Below are 16,413 nucleotides of genomic sequence, written 5' to 3'. Positions count from 1 at the left end.
TACTAATGTATTGCTATTATCCATATTGCTTCCTTTGCTGGCTGGATTAATTTTTCCATCACATTATACACTGCTCGTTTCCATGGTTACGGCCACTCTGCAATAGTAGTGGCCGTGCTTGCCTATGTGAGCTCCCACAGTCCCGGCCACCAGACAGGCCAGCACTTTTCCCAATAGTTTGCAAGCACGGCCCCGCTAATGAATTGGAGGGTGGTCGTAACCATGGAAACGAGAAGTGTATAATGTGATGAAAAAAATAATGCAGCCAGCAAAGGAAGCAATATAGACAATAACAATACATTAGTAAGTGGCTTATATTAACTTTTCGTACATGATAAATGCCACTTGCTGAAGAGACACAACCCCTTTAAAGAGATTTATGTATTAAGAGTTTAATAAATACTTACCAGTGACCCTCACTATTTATTTCCCATATAGTAATGGGCCCTTTGAGTCCACTTAGGCAAAGGAATCAGAGTGTGCTCCCTCTGTACTCCCTATAACTCTCTGTTGTAGCTAATCCAAACCTTCACAACACAGGAGAGAGTGCCCAACTGGAATATTTTCGACCATTTCACATTGGCAGGGGCGGACTGACCGGTCGGGCACTTCGGACATGGTCCGAGGGCCCGGCCGGGATGGGGGCCCGCCGCAGAATAACATAACACCGGGCCCCGCTCACTGTAATACTAATATTCATATGTGAACAACTTGAAATACTCTGCGATCCTCTCCCTCTCCCTCTCTGTACTCACAAACTCAGTAGCAGGCCGGGCGGCAGCGCAACTCACTGACGTCACGCGCCTGCTCCTCCTACTTCATTCATAAAGTGGGAGGAGCAGGCGCGTGACGTCAGTGAGTTGCGCTGCTGCCCGGCCTGCTACTGAGTTTGTGAGTACAGAGAGGGAGAGGGAGAGGATCGCAGAGTATTTCAAGTTGTTCACATATGAATATTAGTATTACAGTGAGCGGGGCCCGGTGTAATAGACTACAGTGACTGAACAGGGCCCCACTGCCATTACAACCACAGATGCTATGTGAACAGAAAGGTAAAAACATTTTAGGAAGACAGGGAGTAAAAAGCAAAGATGGAAAATGGCAGTAGCAGGAAAGGGTTAATCTGCAATGTGTTCATAGAGCTGTCCTGTCTAATGACCTCTGTGCCCTGCCCCATATATAAGGCCAGCTAATCCCCATCACTACAGCCCACCATACTAGCCCTGTCACTCCCCTGCCCCTGTGCCCCAACCTGCTGTACCTCCAGCGCTCCTCCTACGTGTAAAATCAGGAACCGGTAGTCAGACATATTAGTACTCTCACTGTCATTGCTACACTCACCGGAAGTCAACCAGAGACTTAAATCTGGAGCCAAAATATGGCGGCACCGGAAGTGCGTCACGTAGCTCTTGGACGGCGTTTCCTGCAACCCGTTTTACCCTTCTTCTGCACCCTGGTAGCTAGCGTCCCCCAGTCCCTGTATTGGGGATCATTCACTCACAGGGACACTGTTATGGGGGGAGCTGTGGATGACACATATATAACATAAGGGGCTATATATGTGTCACCCACAGATCCCCCCCACAACAGTGCCATCCACAGAGCCCCCATAACAGTGCCATCCACAGAGCCCCCATAACAGTGCCATCCACAGAGCCCCCATAACAGTGCCATCCACAGAGCCCCCATAACAGTGCCATCCACAGATCCACCCCATAACAGTGCCATCCACAGAGCCCCCATAACAGTGCTATCCACAGATCCACCCCATAACAGTGCCATCCACAGAGCCCCCATAACAGTGCCATCCACAGATCCCCCCCCACAACAGTGTCATCCACAGATCCCCCCCCACAACAGTGCCATCCACAGAGCCCCCATAACACCTTTTGGTTCAAAATATTTTTTAATTTGGCTATTCCCCACCCCTCTTGTAATTGTTCCGCTACTTGTGGGCTGCGTGGGAATGAGTTCAGTCACTTCGGTAGGCAATCCCGTCCTGCAGCGCGTGATCCCGCAAGACCTGCCGCTGTAGGTCACGGGTCTCATGGGATTGCGCACCGAAGTGACTGAACTCATGCCCATGTAGCCCGCAAGTAGCGGATCAGTGGAACAAGTACAAGGTGGGTGGGGGATGATCTGTGGGGTTGCCCAGACGGCTAGGCCCTTCACAGTAGTTATTAACCCCTTTCAGCAGTCCCCCATTCACTGAAGGGGGGACTGCTGAAAGGGATTAATAACTACTGTGAAGGGCCTCCCCCCTTTCACAGTAGTTATGCCCAGATATGTGCCCCCTTCACAGTCGTTATGCCCAGATATGTGCCCCCTTCACAGTAGTTATGCCCACACTGCTTCTAACAGAGGCTCACTAATGGACACTGAGATTAGATCATCCCATACGAGAGCATTGAATCAATGCTTTCCTATGGGGAAAAATTTGACCCTGGAGGTCATCATGCAGGGTGTGAGGACGTCCAGCGTCAGATACCAGACCAAAGGTCTGTTTTAATCCAGGAAGCCCTCAGGTGGCTGCCAGCACTAGAGGCTGACTTATTGCTGGAACGTAAACAATGCAGTTTCTCTAGAACATTGCAGCTTGATTTGCAAAAGGGACACTGTACCCAGACCACTTCAATGAGCTGAAGTGGTCTGGGTGCCTTTTGTGTCACTTTAACTTTGAAATCTTATTAAAGATTGTGTAGGGTGTGGCTGGAGGCGGGGCATGGAGGCGGGACAAGGGTGGGGCTTGCAGCAGAACATGGGTGGGGCCTGTAAGGGGGCCCTTGATTTATTTTGCCCGGGGGCCCTGAGGGTTCTCAGTCCGCCCCTGCACATTGGTATACCTTTTTGTCAACTGTATTGAAAACTGTAGGTGACTATGCTTTAAAAAAACTGGATGCAACAAAAAAAAAAGCTGTAGGTCAGTAATGATCAAGGGTTGGGCTCCAGTTGTAGTCATCTGAGATCAGAAACGCTGCTGTAGCATGGAGCTTTAGAGACAGAGAGGACTCTAAAACTGGGGTCTAACATATGCCCTTAAGTCTGTCACAGGCACTTGCCTATTTGGCTATGCCAGAAGCATGAACAAATGGAGGCTGAAGGGGGTAAAAAAGTTTAAGTGTGCATCCTAAAATGTTGGCAATAAAACCTACACAACCTGACACACACTGGCAATAATGATTTGGAATCCTAGCAGGACAAAAAAAATTCAACTAAAAAAGTAAATCTTGGTTAAATAAGGTTTAGTTAACCCCATCCCCCAAAATAATCCCCTTTTGTTTTCACAACCATTATTAACAACATATTGGTTAGAGTTAAAATAAAAAATAATATATGAAACTACACAGTTCATGGGGTAAAAAAAAAAAATGGATTTGTTGTTTTTCCATTAAACCCCCACTAAATTATTTGAAAAAGACAATATATAACTATAAGATGCACCTAGGATTTGGAGGAGGAAAAAAAAGAAAAGAAGAAAAAAATACATTCCCCATCAGACCTCAGAGCAGACCTCCAAATTAGATCCCATTCTTGATCAGATCAGAGATTAGACCCTCGATCAGATCAGAGATTAGACCCTCATCAGACCCAAAATCCTCATCAGACACCCAAATCAGACTCTCATTTTTCATCATACCTCCGGTCATACCCCCCCACACTTCCATCAGCCTCAGATAAACCTCCCATCAGACACACCAACCTCCATCAGCCTCAGAACAGACCCCCCGCCTCCTATTAGCCTCATATCAGCCCTGAATCAGATCCATCAGCTCTTATCAGACTCATATAAGATCCCCAATCAGACCCTATCAGCCACAGATCAGACCCCACATCCCCAGTCAGCCCCCATCAGCCTCAGATCAGCCCCCAATCAGACACCCTAGCCCCCACCAGACTACCAGACTTAGATCAGACCCCCTTCAGATCCTATCAGCCACAGATCAGACCCCTCCAGCCCCAGTCAGCCTCATATTGGACCCCACAACTACCATCAGACCTCAGATCAGACGTTAAAAATATATATAGAAATAAGCTTACCTCACTTGCTCCAGATAGTGCTGCAGATCCAGGACACACTGCTCCATTGTTTCTTCCTGGTCTAGTTGTGTACTGTGACCTGACAGTGCACAGTGTCATGTCATAGTGCACACCTATGTGCACTACATCCTGATGTTGTGTGCGGTCAAGACACAGTGCACAGTAGGACCTGGAAGAAGGTGAGTACAGCCAGTGATGCGCTGCCCTCACCTCCCCGTGCCTCCGGCATGCTAATGAACACTTCTATAATGGAAACGGTCAATACCATTCAGACTTTAAGATGCACTGCCACTTTTGGCCAATTTTTTTGGGGGAAAAGTGTGTCTTATAGTACAAACAATCCGGTATATGTGTTCCAAAAATATACCAGTAAAATCTACAATTCCTCTGACAAGCTGTTGATGGAAAAAAAATGTATGGGTCTTGGAATGAATATGATGATACGAAATTGCATATTTTTCATAAATATATTACTATCATGAAAAATGAAGTAAAACTTCTAAATAACAAAATTATGCATATTTGGTATTACCATATTTCTACTAACCCGAATAACAGTTAACTTTTATACCGCATGATAAACAGAGCAAAAAAAACTAAAACTGTACATGGAATTCCTGTATTTTTTATAGAGGTTGAAGTTAAGTAACGTTTCTACTTAAATGCCAACTTATCCCATAGACAATCCACCTATGTCAACGACAAAATAATAAAATAAAAAAAGCTTCTTGAATGTTACAATGAAAAAAAGAATAAGAAATGGAATTATACAAGCTGAAAGGTCTGAATGCACACATTTAAAATGAAAAGCCAAGACCCATTTGACAACTCCCAGCTATGATTTGATTTTATTACTATGATTCTCATGACATGGAGGAGCAAAGTCTAATTCTGACAATATTAAAATGCATGTTTCTCACCTATTAATTTCCTCCAATTACATACCAGCTGTCTTGTATTTGCTGGATGCATGTATAGCATGCTCTGTAAATAATTTGGCAAATGTTTTGCCCAAAATTATATGCTCTACACAGGGTAAAACGTGAATATAAGAGTGTCAGCTGAAAAGAGAACAGATTAGTGTATACCCCGATGATTTAGGCAGCTTGCTACAAACAAAATGAAACATCTTCTCGTTTAGAGATCTGGATGGTAATTATTCCACGGAGACAAATCTTCAACCCCAAGCCCCAATGGAAGAGTATGTTATAATGGATATCACAGCCCTGATTATTGGTCTGTGACTTACAGGACAGATTGCCTATAGCCCATTGAGTTAATATGCCAATTGTGGTGATGTGTACAGTATAAGTGCTGGGCGGCGTGTATATCCCACCCAGATACCTCAGCTGGGTGAGATAACTGAAATCCAGAAAGCTGCAGTGGTTTCAGCAAAGTGTAGTTTGCTGAGACAGTTTTGTCTAGATGTTGTTCTGGGCTGGATTTCATGTGAGCTGGGGGATAGGTTTGGTAGTGGGATCTGCCAATCCACACCCTTCCACTACATGTATTGTCTTTTGCTGGAGGTGATCCCAGGTGAGGCCTGCTGCTGTGATCAAGGAGAGATAAAACAACCCTCTGTGTATGACTTCGGGGGAGAAAGCCTGAGGAAGCCTGAGAGGCTCTGTGTGGTCTCAGCCAGGAGGGCTGAGGGGCCGCAAAGCTTTGTAAAGTCTGAAGTTTGGGGGGCCCAGCAATGCCTACGGAAAGAGGGTCACACAGTCAGAGTCGGTAGGACTTCTGGACCATATCCTCCCAAGGGTGCTGGTGTAGTCACAACCTAGAGGCTGCTGGACCGCATATAGCTGAGGAAGCCGGATCTAATGCAGTGTGTGAACGGCGCTCTATAGGTAAGGTAGAGACAACACGTGTATTAGGTAGAGCCCAGGCGGGCAGGTGTTTATTTTCAATGTTTATGTGTGTAATGGTGCTGAAGTGCCAAAATAAAGCACCTTTAGGACCTGAACCCCGTTGTCAGAGGAGAAGTCTGTGATTGCGACCCCCTGAGAGAGCTATCCCTTACACAATATACAATTATGTGCATAAAAAATGGTATATACTGTATACCGATCATTCATAACATTAAAACCACTGACAGGTGAAGTGAATAACACTGATTACCTCATAACAATGGCGCCCATCAATGGGTGGGATAGATTGGGAAGCAAGTGACTAGTCAGTTCTTGAAGCAGATGTGTTGTAGGCAGGAAAAATGAGAAAGTGTAAGGATCTGAGCCAAATTGTGATGTGAGTCAAGCAACTCTAAATTAGTTGGTCTTGTGGGATGTTATCAGTATGCAGTGGTTAGTACCTAGTAAAGGTTAACTAAGGAAGGACCATCAGTCCACAGGTGACAGGTCATAAGCATACAAAAATCCATGGATCAAAGAATAAAGGTGGTCTGGTGTGATGAATCACGTTTTCTTTTACATCATTTGGATGACCATGTGGGTGAACCACTTACCTGGGAGAAGACATGACACCAGAATGCATTGTGTGATGAAGGCAATCTGACAAAGATAGTGTGATGCCCTGGCAGAATGTTTTGCTGGGAAACTTTGAGTTCTGACATTGATGTGGATGTTACTTTGTTATGTACCACTTGTGAGGGATGAGAATCCATTTCGTATAAACATGTCCTCCATCTTGTGCATATGTGGAAAAATGAATGAGCCAGCTGTGAAGACATGGCAGTTTCTGTGTATAGATAGCTACAAGGCCAAGGTAAGCAGCTCCCTTGTTTTCTTATCAGAGTTTGACATACTCAAGAGAGATTTACAGTGAGGAACAGAAGTATTTGAACACCCTGCGATTTTGCAAGTTCTCCCACTTAGAAATCATGGAGGGGTCTGAAATTCACATTGTAGGTGCATTCCCACTCTGAGAGACAGAATAAAAAAAATAAAAATAAAATAAGTAAATCACATTGTATGATTTTTAAAGAATGTATTTGTCTTGCACTGCTGAACATATGTATTTGAACACCTGAGAATATCAGTGTTAATATTTGGTACAGAAGCCTTTTTTTGCAATTACAGAGGTCAAACGTTTCCTGTAGTTCTTGACCAGATTTGCACACACTGCACCAGGGATTTTGGCCCACTCCTCCACACAGATCTCCTCTAGATCTGTAAGGTTTCAGGGCTGTCGCTGAGCAACACAGAGTTTCAGCTCCCTCCAAAGCTGTTCTATTGGATTTAGGTCTGGAGACTGGCTAGGCCACTCCAGAACCTTGATATGCTTCTTACGGAGCCACTTCTTGGTTATCCTGGCGGTGTGTTTCGGGTCGTTGTCATGTTGGAAGACCCAGCCACGACCCATCTTCAATGCTCTGACTGAGAGAAGGAGGTTGTTGCTCAAAATCTCACAATAAATGGCCCCATGCATCCTCTCCTTAATACAGTGCAGTCGTCCTGTCCCTTTTGCAGAAAAGCACCCCAAAAGCATGATGTTACCACCCCCATGCTTAACAGTAGGGATGGTGTTCTTGGGATGCAACTCATCCTTCTTTTTCCTCCAAACACAACGAGTGAAGTTTAGACCAAAAAGTTCTACTTTTGCCTCATCTGACCACATGACTTTCTCCCAGGCCTCCTCTGGATCATCCAGATGGTCATTGGCAAACTTCAGACGGGCCTGGAAATGTGATGACTTGAGCAGGGGAATCTTCCATGCAATGCATGATTTGAAACCATGACGGCGTAGTGTTCTACCGACAGTGACCTTTGAAACTGTGGTCCCAGCTCTTTTTATGTCATTGACCAGCTCCTCCCTTGTAGTTCTAGGCTGATTCCTCACCTTTCTTATCATCAGTGATACCCCATGAGGTGAGATCTTGCATGGAGCCCCGGTCTATGAGAGACTGACAGTCATCTTTAGCCTCTTCTATTTTCTTGTAAATTCTTTTATTTTGAAAAGCTTCTTCTATTTTCACCAAGCTGCTTGGCAATTGCCCCGTAGCCCTTTTCAGCCTTCATGATTTCTAAGTGGGAGAACTTGCAAAATGGCAGGGTGTTCAAATACTTCTGTTCCTCACTGTATTGATAGCTACAAGGCCAAGGTAAGCAGCTCCCTCGTTTTCTTATCAGAGTTTGACATACAAGAGAGAGTTATGTTCCTTCTGAGTTCAGGATGTACTGCTGAAGAATGTCAACTTTGATATAAGATGCTCCAGAAACATTTTAATTATTAGAATTCTGATAGTATGGTGTGGAAGTATTGCCTTTTATGAACAACCAATCAAATCATTATCATTTCGCTTTCCACCCCTTTGGTGGTGTGCCAGATTTGTCTGTGATTATCTGTAGTGTAAGAGTAAATCTAGTGCACCCCTTTAAGGCAGTGGTAATTCTTTCAGTAGGAAATTGCGTCCTGAGACACTGCAAAAAGTGTTCAGGAACGGTTTGATGAACATGAAAAAGTTCAAAGTGTTGACTTGTCCTCCAAATTCTCTACATCACAATTCAACTGTGGGATGTACTGAAAAAAAAAAAAAAGTGGGTCACAGCTAATGTCTTTATGCCAGGGACCATAGGACACCTTCATTGGTGTTGAGGAGTCCAAGCCTCCATAGGTCAAAACTATTTTGTTGGCACAAGGAGAATCTAGACAATATTAATGTGAGACAGTAACAGGAAAAGTGATTGGGGATGGTTATATTTCCCCAAGATTCCTATCATATGTGTACTAGGCTTCAGGAAGTATATATCTCTTGCAGGGAAAGCTGGATGAGATGTGATACAGGAAAGCTGAGTATCCCTAGCAAAAAGTCATTTGCTAATGACTATTTTCAGGCCTGGATTTTATTATGGAATTTTGGTTAGGTTGCTAGTGGGGCCTATCATTCCCTTCGTAAGCAGTTGGAAAAAAAATTGGTAATGCAGTCCAGCTCATCACTGGGCCACTTAGGTGCAAGGTGTGCACTAGAGAGAGAGGGAGAGCCAACTGAGGAGACAGAACCTGTCTGAAGTGACTGTTACTCTGGTTGCTAGCCTCAAAGTGGACATGTGCTCTTGTTGTGAGGTGAAACACTTTAATATAATTTTCTTTGAGTGGTTGGTAGTAAGACACTTGTATATTTATTTTTAGTTAGCGCTCAGCCAAGCAGTGGTTGATGTGTGTTTTAATGAAAAGGCTACACGTTTATTTTGTGTACCAAAAAAAAAGACAGGCAAAAACCTGTATGAAATTTTGAAATGGACTTCTGTATCACGGTCTCTGACTGCATTTGATCCCATTATGCCTACTTACTACTGCGCTAAATCCCACTATGTATATATATATCAGAGCTGAATGTGTTCTCTTTGTGCGTCATTATAACACATAGACACTGTACAAACACTGACTGTAATCCTATAGATACAATAACCTAAAGCTATTAAAATTAGTTATGCCTAATGACACCAGTTCTGCTTCACCTGAATATCACAATATCTTACTAAATGTTGCTAAAATGATGAATATCCTGGTTAATGCCAGTGCATTGCCTAGATGGACGTGCCAGCATTTCTGCCATTTATTAGGACAGTTGCATTTAGGAGTTGATGTTATCTTAGGCCTCTTTCACACTTGCGTTGTCCGGATCCGGCGTGTACTCCATTTGCCGGAATTACACGCTGGATCCGGAAAAACGCGAGTGAACTGAAAGCATTTGAAGACAAATCCGTCTTCAAAATGCTTTCAGTGTTACTATGGCAGCCAGGACGCTATTAAAGTCCTGGTTGCCATAGTAGGAGCGGGGATCGGGGGAGCAGTATACTTACAGTCTTCGCGGCTCCCAGGGCGCTCCAGAATGACGTCAGAGCGCCCCATGCGCATGGATGACGTGCCATGCGATCACGTGATCCATGCGCTTGGGGCGCCCTGACGTCACTCTGAAGCGCCCTGGGAGCCGCACGGACGGTAAGTATGCTGCTCCCCTGCTCCCCGCTACACTTTACCATGGCTGCCAGGACTTTAGCGTCCTGGCAGTCATGGTAACCATTCAGAAAAAGCTAAACGTCGGATCCGGCAATGCGCCGAAACGAAGTTTAGCTTAAGGCCGGATCCGGATCGATGCCTTTCAATGGGCATTAATTCCGGATCCGGCCTTGCGGCAAGTCTTCAGGATTTTTGGCCGGAGCAAAAAGCGCAGCATGCTGCGGTATTTTCTCCGGCCAGAAAACGTTCCGGTCCTGAATTGAAGACATCCTGAACGGATTTCTCTCCATTCAGAATGCATTAGGATAAAACTGATCAGGATTCTTCCGGCATAGAGCCCCGACGACGGAACTCTATGCCGGAAGAAAAGAACGCAGGTGTGAAAGAGCCCTTACAAAGAAATTTCTGACATGTGGTTTGCATTTGTTTATTTGACATTTTATGGCATACTTTTATAAACTGCTGTTGCTTTTGTCATGTCTTCATAAAGATACTGCCTATAGGCGACCTGAGAAATAAATGATCTCTGCAGAAGCCCGGTATCGCCAACTTTCTATAGTTTGAGGTTATAAATAAGATCAGGTAGTCTGACTTTCTATTTGCTCTGTGTCATATTTTTAAAACAGAAGGGAATGGCTCAGTTTACATTATTTACCGTACCTTGTTACCATAGGTTCCCAGATTTGTGTCTTTGATAAAGCGATATTTTATATACAGTAAGCGCACCCATTTGTTAAAACATTTGTGTGCACGGGCGTCTTATGGGGTAAATACTAATGAGTGCTTCCATTATGAAAGCGCTCATTAGTACAGTAGGACCGGGAAGCGGTGAATGCAGTGCTCCCCTGGATCTGTACTCACTTCCTGGTCCTTGGCTGCTCACTATGCTGTGACTGCGCACATGAGGATGTCGGGTACAGCAGGCTTAACTAGAAGAATGTATATGTGAGGAGCAGCGGCTAAGTTAATTGTTAATTGTTTTTGTCTGCTCTGTGGTCTGCTTGGAGGTCATTCACATTGGCTGTAATCTAAAGTCTGCTTGGGGGGGTCATTCACATTGGAGGTCTGATCTGAGGTCTGCTTGGGGGTCATATTCACATTGGGGGTCTGATCTAAGGTCTGCTTGGGGGTCATTTACATTGGGGTCTGAATGAGGGGTTCTTATTCACATTGGGGTTGTGATCTGAGGTCTGATTGAGGTCTTATGAACATTGGGGGTCTGAGCTGAGGTCTGATTAACATTGAGGGTCTGATTGTGGCTCTGAGGTGAGGTCTAATTAACATTGAGGGATTGATATGAGGTCTGATTTGGGGTCTTATTAACATTGGGGGTCTGTGCAAAGATCTGATTAACATTGAGGGTCTGATTGGGGCTCTAAGCTGAGGTCTAATTAACATTGGGGTATGATTGTGGCTCTGAGGTGAGCTCTGATTAACATTGGGGGATTGATCTGAGGTCTGATTTGGGGTCTTATTAACATTGGGGGGCTGTTCTAAGGTCTGATTAACATTGGGGGTCTGATTGGGGGTTTAATTAACATTGGGGGTCTGTTCTAAGGTCTGATTAACATTGGGGGTCTGATTGGGGCTCTAAGCTGAGGTCTAATTAGCATTGAGTGTCTGATTGGGGCTCTGAGCTGAGATCTGATGAAAAATATTTTTTTTTCTTATTTTCCTCCTCTTAAACCTAGTTGTGTCTTATGGGCAGGTGCATCTTATAGGGTGAAATATGGTATTCTCTTGTATAAGGCCACAGAAAAACAGATCCGGAAAAATGGACAGCTTCCATGTGCATGCTGTTTTTTCTCACTCCCATCAATAAGGACTATTCTCATCCACAAAACTAGAAAAGAATAGAACCTGCAGTGAAAATCTTGTATTCAGCACAAAAAACTGTGAAGAAAAAAAATGGATAGTCCTGTTGACTTGACTTTGGGTCAATGTGCTACACATTTTAAAAACCAAAACACTGAAGAAAAACATGGTACATGAGGCCTAAGTTTTGTCTTGTCTTCCTTTGTTCTTCTTTCTACTGCTGCGTTACTGTTTTAGCTCACATACACTGTCATTTATAATTGTCTTTTTTCCTTTTTCTCTGCCTAGATATTAGATATGCTGATGTTATGTTGCAAGGCTCTCCCTATGTAGGCCATTTACAATTAGGGTTATTTGAGATATCAGTGACATATGCCAGATGTCAGAACATATGTTTACTTGGTTTTATGTGCTGTTCATGTCATGATTACATCAACTTCTTATCTGAAATGTTTTCATTTTAAAGCTGTGCAAGATTTAGAAAACCATTTTACTACCTTTTCAGAGAATTCTAACAATACGGGGAGTCTCAAGTTTAGGACCACAAGGATTGCCACAATGCAAAAACAATAAAGCCTATGACCACATTTAGGAGCCAAGGAATTATAGTAAAAGTGATATCACAATGCATTAATTATACACAAAATGATGTCACAAAATGAAATAATTATGTCACAGTACATGAAAAGTAAACTGAACACAGGGTTACAAAGGGTTACTGCATACAGTGATGTCACATTACTGTAATAATACACACAGTGATGTCACAGACCAGTGATAATATAACAGAACAGGAACAATAAATATAGTGATGTCACAGCTCACACACAAAGAACCACAGTGATATCAGAGCACAGGAATAACACAGATATAATGAATACTCTGAGGTTACAGTACAGACATTAAGCATGGGTATTTTCATGATTCCAGAGTGTCCTCTTGTCTTGATGCCCAGTTGCAACTGTAATATCCCTTGCCCCTCACACCATTTATTTCACTTGTTTTCATTAGACTTATCTAACAAAATGTAAAAGGTATTTTTGTTGGATAAGATTTTTTATACAAATAGGTTGTTAAAATTAAGAAACAATATACTACTGGGGAAAAAAAAATAAGTGCTCATATAATTAGGTAAAATAAAACATATTTAAATGTCGCATAATAAAAAAAAAATCATAAGGAGTATAAAAAATCTCACCTGTGAGGTAAGTGTTGTGTGAGGAATTAATAAAATAATGAGAGAGGGGTTGAGACATATCTTCATTTAAATCCAGTTTCTCAGGTGGAACAACTCCATTTTCTTCTCCATTGAGATATCGTATGAATCCTTCAACTGAAAGCTGACCTGGAAGAAAAAACATATTATTATCCAGTATCCAGGCATTCCAAATAGTTTTGTATTTTTCTATCACATCTGAAGAGAAACTGAAGGCAACTTTACAAATGGACCATTTTATGTCTACAGCTCTTATGTACAAACGCATCTCCATGGTAACAGACTGCAAACAACTTCTTGTAGTCTGATCTAGCAGTCATAGCCCCTTCCATCTGTTGGATAGAAAGAAGTAAAGGACAGAGTAAGGGAGTAAGACTGCTGGATCTGCATGACTGCACAGGGCTTGGTTTAAACTGTCACCTTCGAGACCGATAGATCTGTACATGAGCTGTAGACACAAACAGATGGGGCATTTTAATATAGAATATTTGCAAAGTAGAGTTTTGACTTTAGATACATGGGAAAAAAGGCTTACAAAAATGGACAGAGGGTTCCGCAGCTGACCAGATCATTATCAAGATAGCTTTAATTATTTCCAACTAAAATCTTCAGTAAAAGCTTTTCTTTTTAAGTTACCGGACCTTCTGCTTCCGCCCTCTATTTGTGGTCACGACCATTACCTGCCAGTCTAATGGTTCCATCAGCTTGTTTGAAGGAAAGGCCTATCTAGTTAAGTAGCAATAAGGAAGGGAGGATAATGGTAATGGCATAACAAGGCGCATTTTAAGCTCCATTCTCTGGAAACGCCAGATGAAAAGCCCTGAGCTGTAATGGCAGCTATATTATTAATTATTCATGTGGCAAGTGGCAAAAAAGTAGGCATAGTTAATTAAGAGGAGATGAGGACAGAAATTTCCGATAGATTTATCATCATATGATTTAGTAAAGTCAGAAAAAGTCACACATTGCAGTGAAAATCTATATCTGTTCATAGCAGATGTAGATGTTATTTTCTGTTTTTAGAATAGTCCAAGATGTGCTCGTCTCGCGATGTGCACAACTTAATACACTTGGTACACTTCATTCCAATGAACTTCAGTTTAAGACTGGTGTATGAAACACCAGTCGTCATAAATCATCCCCTATGAGTGTATTTAATAGAACCCCTGTTATTAGTGAGGCCACCATTGTTGTTTTTTCCTTTCTTTTATCATCCATGAATTTGACCTTCAAAGAATGATTTCTATAAAGATCTTTGATGTTGTGAGAGCTTAGAGCACATCAAAGTGTAACTAAACAGCTTCTTCTATCCGAAATTTCAAGCTAATAATGTTATTACAGTAGATCACAAAGACGTTAACCTATCTCTTTTCCATCATTTTTAGAGAAATGATTCACTTTCTTAGATTTATCTCTTAAATATCTCTTGAAACATGACATTTTGCGATAACTAGAATGTAAAAGATCTTATCTTCAACCGTGTAGTGTAGCACCAATGCAGAAAACATTTTGTAGAATTACTGCATTATCAGGGGAATTTATCAAACCTTCACTCCAGAATCCTGGCAGAATTCAACACCATGCACTCCAGTTTTGGAAAGTGGGTGGTAAAGTGAATATGGTTAACTATGTTAATGCGTTTCACTCTAGATTTGATCACTGAGACATTTAAAAAAGTCACTAAAAAAGTTGCAGACTCACACTCGCTCCAGTACAAAGGTGGAGTAGGAAAACTAGTGTAACATTTCTAGAGAAAAATGTTTAAAGATGCGCCAAATTCAACAAACACTTTGGTCCAATGCAGACTCAAGAAAAACTGACTTGTCAACTGTATTTAACATTCTCATGTTAATGGTTATTACATTTTTTATTTCAGTTTTTATTTAAAGGGGATTTGTCACCAGGAAATTCACTGTTAAACCAAGCACATCATCTTGTAGGACTAGTCGGCTGAATATAATGATAGCTTTCACTTAAGGATCTATTGCCTCATTCTGGAGAAAATGTACTTGTAAAACATATGCAGAGCCACTCTGTGCACCCTTGCTCCCCCTACTTCCTTTGTCATCCCCTCCCTGCCCTTCTTGATTGACAGGACCAGGTTCTTTAATGATCATCCTCCCCAACCCAGTCAATCAAGAATGCCATGGAGATGCATCTAGTAGGGGGAGTCTTACAGACAAGGCTCCTTGAGAAAAGTATACAAATTAGCTCTCCTCCAGAGGGAAGAAAATTGTCTCTCCAGTGATATGGAGCTAAAACTCTGAAACAGTGCTGTCTACAGATGGGTGTCTTTGGTTCGGCTGATGTTTTTACGGCTATTTAATGGGTGGAATACTGACTTACAGGATAGCTACCTAATAGGTGGCACTAGAGTTTACTTTCTTCAGAAGGAGAGCTCATTTGCATATGTTTTATTTCAAAATCACCAAAATTGGTAATCCAAAATATAGCTGACAATATTTTATTCAGACAGCATCTAAAACTTATATTTCTTCTAAATTCAGCAGTACTGTACACAATCAATTCTCAAAAACAACCATTACCATGTGTCCCAAGTGTCCTACATTTCAATGATTGTCCTGCTTTCCAGAGGGGCCAAAACCATCCTTCCAATGAGTCTTAAAATAAGGTGGCAGGAACTAACATTTCTCTATAGTAAACCTGCTATTTCATCTAGTCAGTCACACTCTGAGAGTACGGTATGACTATGTGGGCAGAATAATCTACTCCGTACACTGAATGGCTTATGTGGGCCCCGGATGTGGGCACAGTAAGGCACTTTTGGGACTCTGTATGGCTATATTTTGGGCAATGTACAGTATGGCGGTAATTAGGTACTGCATGTACTATCTATGCACTGTGTGGAGGCTATCCTGAATAGTTTTATAGATGGTTACCATGGAAAAGAAGAAATTCGTTTAAAAAAGAAAGGATAAAGACAGTTGCTTCACAGTATAAAAGAGAGAGAAAACCTATATTAAAAATGCCCAAAACAGTAAAAATGCACCCATGCAACTAAAACAATGTACAAATCACACTCTTTATAGTGTGTTTCTTAAGTCCCTACTGAAAGCAAACATTTGGGCACAGTGGAACAGATTTACTATTGTGTCTGTCAGATGCTCTATTTTGCGCCAAAAATGCATGCTAATTCTGGGGACAAATTCTCCAAGTAATTCTTTCTCAAAGTAAAATTTAGTTTAATGTTAGACAAAACTGTCTGGGTCAATATGTGTGCATGGGGCCACTTTTTTTTTTCATGAAAAGACAATGTCATAATTAAAAACCGCTCTAGAATATCAACAAAGGTAGTTAATACATATATAGAATATGCTGTTACCTAAGTACCTAATACCAATGCAATTATAATAATAATTGCTCAAGATGACCTATAAGGAGTTTACAGTGGTCCAAGTATTAGTGTC

The 16,413-nt window shown here is 42.1% G+C and overlaps 1 protein-coding gene across 1 annotated transcript in view; it reads right to left on the bottom strand.

Moving 5' to 3' along the window:
• The window catches only part of PLCB1 (phospholipase C beta 1), an 882,984-nt gene that overhangs the window by 344,005 nt on the left and 522,566 nt on the right, over positions 1 to 16,413 (bottom strand). The window contains exon 10 of the mRNA XM_044292378.1: positions 12,968 to 13,114. Coding sequence (XP_044148313.1) covers positions 12,968 to 13,114 — 147 coding nt within the window. The remainder of the gene's footprint in view (positions 1 to 12,967; positions 13,115 to 16,413) is intronic.

This window comes from Bufo gargarizans, chromosome 4 (assembly GCF_014858855.1).
Source record: "Bufo gargarizans isolate SCDJY-AF-19 chromosome 4, ASM1485885v1, whole genome shotgun sequence".
NCBI classification, from domain to species: domain Eukaryota; kingdom Metazoa; phylum Chordata; class Amphibia; order Anura; family Bufonidae; genus Bufo; species Bufo gargarizans.
This window is presented reverse-complemented; position numbering and strand designations above follow the sequence as displayed.